This window comes from Eumetopias jubatus, unplaced genomic scaffold (genome assembly GCF_037043125.1).
Source record: "Eumetopias jubatus isolate StellerSeaLion01/CBP00866 unplaced genomic scaffold, mEumJub1_p1.0 scaffold_13, whole genome shotgun sequence".
NCBI lineage: Eukaryota > Metazoa > Chordata > Mammalia > Carnivora > Otariidae > Eumetopias > Eumetopias jubatus.
Genome location: NW_028274819.1, coordinates 6,221,228 through 6,226,512, shown reverse-complemented (window position 1 = coordinate 6,226,512; position 5,285 = coordinate 6,221,228). Strand labels below are relative to the sequence as shown.

The 5,285-nt window shown below is 54.3% G+C and overlaps 1 protein-coding gene across 3 annotated transcripts; it reads left to right on the top strand.

Annotated features, from left to right (window-relative positions):
* Nucleotides 1–220: 220 nt before the first annotated feature.
* Nucleotides 221–4,987, top strand: NPAS4 (neuronal PAS domain protein 4). 3 transcript variants are annotated; one of them, XM_028117837.2, is made up of 8 exons: nucleotides 221–395; nucleotides 1,111–1,262; nucleotides 1,447–1,549; nucleotides 1,668–1,929; nucleotides 2,111–2,220; nucleotides 2,568–2,703; nucleotides 2,825–4,260; nucleotides 4,959–4,987. In XM_028117837.2, the coding sequence occupies exons 1-8, from the start codon at nucleotides 221–223 to the stop codon at nucleotides 4,985–4,987; spliced, it is 2,403 nt and encodes an 800-aa protein (XP_027973638.1). The 3 variants fall into 3 exon arrangements, with proteins under 3 accessions (XP_027973638.1, XP_087873945.1, XP_027973639.1); XM_088017819.1 differs by lacking the exon at nucleotides 4,959–4,987 and having other exon boundaries at nucleotides 2,825–4,310; XM_028117838.1 differs by lacking the exons at nucleotides 221–395; nucleotides 1,111–1,262; nucleotides 1,447–1,549; nucleotides 2,111–2,220 and having other exon boundaries at nucleotides 1,758–1,929.
* Nucleotides 4,988–5,285: the final 298 nt, after the last annotated feature.

The window sequence follows — 5,285 nt, the reverse complement described above, 5'->3', positions numbered from 1 at the left end:
TTCTCCAAAGCGAGCCCCCCACGCCTAGCAGGAGCTATATAAGGCGGAACGAAGCAGGCGACGGGGGCAGCGCAGCCGAGCGGAGCCCAGGAGAGGAGAGAGAAGGAGAGAGAGAGCCTGAGCGAGAGACGGGGAAGCAAGAAGCAAGAAGCCACCGGTGCGTCGAGTCGGGAACGCAGGTGTTCGGAGCACCGGAGCTGGAGCTCTGCAGCCGCTAGTCATGTACCGCTCCACCAAGGGCGCCTCCAAGGCGCGCCGCGACCAGATCAACGCTGAGATCCGGAACCTCAAGGAGCTGCTGCCTCTGGCCGAAGCGGACAAGGTCCGGCTGTCCTACCTGCACATTATGAGTCTTGCTTGCATCTACACCCGCAAGGGCGTCTTCTTCGCTGGAGGTGAGCAAACTGGGGCTGCTGGAGACCAGGGTCAATGGAGCTAAGGGAACCCACGGAGACTGCTGCATGTCTAGGGCAGTGTGGCGGAGAGCTGGGGAGAGAAGGGAGACTTAAGGAACTCAGGACTTCCTACTTTTCCTCACGAGCTCTGTTCAGACCTCACCTTAGTTCTGGATGAGGGTAGGAGCCTGGATAGGGTCCTCGGTGCCAGAATCATGGGAGGAGGAGAGCCAGGACAGAATGGCCCTAGTTCCCACAAGCGCAGAGGCTTTCCAGGAGCCCGGGGAGGGAAGCCTGGGAAGTTGCGGGGATGGAGTCACCAAAACCCGGGCAAGTGCATCCATGGATCTCTGCGCTGAAATTGGGCGCTTCTTCAGCCTTTGAAGCGCTGTCCGCGGTGCTGACAGCACCACCGGGTTGCAAGGCGCTGCTCGCGGTGCTGAACGCCCAGTCGGCTTTTGAGCGCTGTCCGTGGGTCTGAAATTCGGGGCCAAGAAAGACCTAGCCCCGACTTAGAAGTCAAAGGGCTCTCGGGCTAGGGAGATCCAGCAACAGGTTCCCTGGGCAAGAGCTGTAGGCAACGGGTCAACAGGTGTGTGTAAAGGCAGGTTCATGAAAAATTCCTCTGAATTTTCTGAAACGCAGTCCATGCTTCCTCACTCATGCTTTGCCTCCCAGTTTTACTCCTGACCCACCATATCTTCTTAACCTGCAGGCACTCCTCTGGCAGGCCCCACAGGACTTCTCTCATCTCAAGAGCTTGAAGACATAGTGGCGGCACTACCTGGATTTCTACTTGTGTTCACAGCTGAGGGGAAGCTGCTATATCTGTCTGAGAGTGTGAGCGAACATCTGGGCCACTCCATGGTGAGTGGTGAGGGTCCTCTCAGTTTGGGCTGGGGCACATATGGGACACAATGAGCTTTCCACTTTTGAGAATCTGAGAATTACTGAGGAGGGGAGGTTAGACCCTGACAGATGCTGTGTGCCAAGGATTGGTTCTTGCTGCCTTCACTAAATGTCATCTCATCTCTTCTTCACCTTTCTCCAGGTGGACCTGGTTGCCCAGGGTGACAGTATCTACGACATCATTGACCCAGCTGACCACCTAACTGTGCGCCAGCAGCTCACCCTGCCCTCTGCCCTGGACACTGGTAAGAACTCCCTTCTCCCTCCCTCAGTCAAACCTCCTTCCTGCTTCCCTGATCCTCCCTATGTGCTATGTCTTTCAACCATCCACTCTCTTATCAGTTTTTCTCTCCATTTACCTAGATCGCCTCTTCCGCTGTCGCTTCAACACCTCCAAGTCTCTCAGGCGCCAGAGTGCAGGCAACAAATTAGTGCTTATTCGAGGCCGATTCCATGCTCATCCACCTGGAGCCTACTGGGCAGGAAACCCTGTTTTCACAGCTTTCTGTGCCCCACTGGAACCAAGACCTCGCCCTGGTCCTGGCCCTGGCCCTGCCTCACTCTTCTTGGCCATGTTCCAGAGCCGTCATGCTAAGGACCTGGCCCTACTGGACATATCCGAGAGGTAAGCCCAGAATGTTCAGACTCCAGGAAGAAGGCAAGCCAGAGATGAGGGGACCCTAGATTCTGGAGTCAGGGGCAGGGAGGATGGGGTGTAAGGGGACAGAGGACCTGGGAGGGAGTGAGATGCCTGGGTATAAAGCAGGGAAAACAGAAAGCTGACCTCACCCTTTCCACCTTCCCAGTGTCCTAATCTACCTGGGCTTTGAGCGCAGTGAACTGCTCTGTAAATCATGGTATGGACTTCTGCACCCCGAGGACCTGGCCCACGCTTCTGCTCAACACTACCGTCTGTGTGAGTGTCCAGAGAGGCTGGGGGACAAGACAGGGAGCTGGGAAAGGTGATGGGAGGCCCAACCAAGAAGGGCTGTGGTCAAGACTTAAGCTGGGGAGATACCAGAGGCCAATAATTTTGGATACTACAGGGTGAACATTAGGGTGAGGAGTCAAAGTGAGAATAGAATCAGAACTGGGGGACTCCAAGTGGTGAGGTCAAGGTGGGGAGCTGAGAGGTGCAGGTCAGGGTAGTCAGAAATAGAGATGTCATCGATATCCCAGTTCAGTGGAGAGGTCAGCAAGGGGGGAGTTTAAGTGTTGTTGCCTGAAGGACATCCTAACTCTGCATCTCTTCTTTCCCTTCAGTGGCTGAGAGTGGAGATATTCAGGCAGAGATGGTCGTGAGACTGCAGGCCAAGCCTGGAGGCTGGGCATGGATTTATTGCCTGTTATACTCAGAAGGTCCAGAGGGCCCTATTACTGCTAATAACTACCCAATCAGGTGAGCTGCAAGGCAGGGGCTTGGAGGACAGCTGAGGTGGACATAGAGGAGATACAAATCAGGAAACTTCTCTGGGAAAGACCACCAGACCCTTACCATCTGCCTCTTCTCTCCTTTCCAGTGACACGGAAGCCTGGAGCCTCCGCCAGCAGCTGAACTCTGAAAACACCCAAGCAGCCTATGTCCTGGGCACCCCAAACATGCTGCCCTCATTCCCTGAGAACATCCTCTCCCAAGGGCAGTGCTCCAGCCCCAACCCACTCTTCACCCCAGCCCTGGGGGCTCCCAGAAGCACCAGTTTCCCTAGCGCTCCAGAGCTGGGTGCTGCCTCAACATCAGAAGAGCTTCCCCAATCCCAAAAAGAGCTGGGCTTTAGTTACCTGGCATTCCCGTCTGGCTCTGAGCCTTCTCTTCAAGCAGATCTGAGCAAGGATCTTGTGTGCACCCCACCCTACACACCTCACCAGCCAGGAGGTTGTGCCTTCCTCTTCAGCCTCCACGAGCCCTTCCAGACTCACTTGTCCACTCCGTCCAGCTCTCTCCAAGAACAGCTGACTCCAAGCACTGCAACCTTTTCTGATCAACTGACGCCCAGCAGTGCAACCTTCCCAGATCCACTGACTAGCCCACTTCAAGGCCAGCTGACCGAAACCTCAGCCAGAAGCTATGAAGATCAATTGACTCCCTGCACCTCTGCCTTCCCAGACCAGCTGCTTCCCAGCACCGCCACCTTCCCAGAGTCTCTGGGCAGCCCTGCCCATGAGCAGCTGACTCCTCCCAGCACAGCATTCCAAGCACACCTCAACAGCCCCAGCCAAACTTTCCCAGAGCAACTGAGTCCCAATCCCACCAAGACTTACTTCACCCAGGAGGGATGCAGTTTTCTCTATGAGAAGTTGCCCCCAAGTCCTAGCAGCCCTGGTAATGGGGACTGCACGCTCCTGGCCCTAGCCCAGCTGCGGGGCCCCCTCTCTGTGGACGTCCCTCTGGTGCCCGAAGGCCTGCTTACACCTGAGGCCTCTCCAGTCAAGCAGAGTTTCTTCCACTACTCTGAGAAGGAGCAGAATGAGATAGACCGCCTCATCCAGCAGATCAGCCAGTTGGCTCAGGGCATGGACAGGCCCTTCTCAGCTGAGGCTGGCACGGGTGGGCTGGAGCCACTTGGAGGTCTGGAGCCCCTGGACTCCAACCTGTCCCTGCCGGGGGCTGGTCCCCCTGTGCTCAGCTTGGACCTGAAACCCTGGAAATGCCAGGAGCTGGATTTCCTGGCTGACCCTGATAACATATTCCTGGAAGAGACGCCCGTGGAAGACATCTTCATGGATCTCTCTACCCCAGACCCCAATGGGGAATGGAGTTCAGGAGATCCTGAGGCAGCGGTCCCAGGAGGGGCCTCAACGCCTTGCAACAACCTGTCCCCAGAAGACCACAGCTTCCTGGAGGACCTGGCCACATACGAAACCGCCTTTGAGACAGGTGTCTCAGCATTCCCCTACGATGGGTTTACTGATGAGTTGCATCAACTCCAGAGCCAAGTTCAAGACAGCTTCCATGAAGGTGAGTCCAGCCAAAATGTTCAGGAACTCAAGTCCCTGTCTTGCCAATGAGATGCTTGTATAATTAGATGAGTAAAAATTCCCCTTTCCGTACCTTAATTTTATTAATGGGATAACAACACCTGCTGCCCAGGATAGCAGTGAAGATAAGAACTAGTAAAAAAAACTTAGCATAGACATTCTGAACAAGTAGGCCTAGAGGGCAGGGGTCAAGGATGCAGCATAAAGTGCAAGAGAATCCTTGGTTAGTGGCTTGTGCTTCTTAACTCTGTGAGGAACCTAGATCAGCCATCACCACCCATTTCACAGATAAAGAAAATCAAAGTCCCAGAGTTAAAGAAACTTGCTTAAGGTCATACAACAAGTTGATGGAAGAGGGATTAGAGTTCTATCTCAGTATTCTTATCTCCTAAAGAGAATACAGAGCAAGAGTTTGTAAGAGTTTGGGAAAGAAAGAAAGTGAAACTCAGGCCCTGGCCCATCAGAGGCTCCTTGCCCATGGCTCCCTCCTTTCCAGAACTAGAGTCATAGTTTCATTCCATCCACCCAGATGGCTCCCTTATCTTGCTGAGCCTCTGGTGACCACTCAGTCATTGGACCAACATATTTGAAGCCGTGCTATGTGCCAACAGCATGCCACATCCTCAACCTATCTTTCCTAATGAACTTACTGACTGTACCCTCTCTCTCTCTCTGCAGATGGAAGTGGAGGGGAACCAAGGTTTTGAATAAGTCTGTGACTTAACGTCGTCAAGTATGGCATATTGTCATCAAGACGTGGAGCCGCTCTCCACCCCCCCGGGACTGTTGGGGGGATTCTGGGGGCCGGAGGGGGATATATCTGATTCCCCAGGCCCTGCAGGATTTTGGGGGGGGGAGGTGGGAGGGCAAGGGAGGGGAGCTTCTTTTTAAAATTTAGAGACTTCAAGCAATCCCAGTTTCCATTTCAATCTGTATTCACTCGTAGTGAGTTTCCTTGAATGGGATTTCAAGCGGAGAATGGGGGAGTCTCACTTCCCCACCCCC

What these genes read in the sequence shown, in the direction of transcription:
- NPAS4 (XM_088017819.1), top strand. Translation starts at nt 221, where the DNA reads ATGTACCGCTCCACCAAGGGCGCCTCCAAGGCGCGCCGCGACCAGATC. An exon ending in GCCCTCTGCCCTGGACACTG is followed by an intron (nt 1,550 to 1,667) that starts GTAAGAACTCCC and finishes CCATTTACCTAG; the next exon opens with ATCGCCTCTTCCGCTGTCGC. An exon ending in CTACTGGACATATCCGAGAG is followed by an intron (nt 1,930 to 2,110) that starts GTAAGCCCAGAA and finishes CCACCTTCCCAG; the next exon opens with TGTCCTAATCTACCTGGGCT.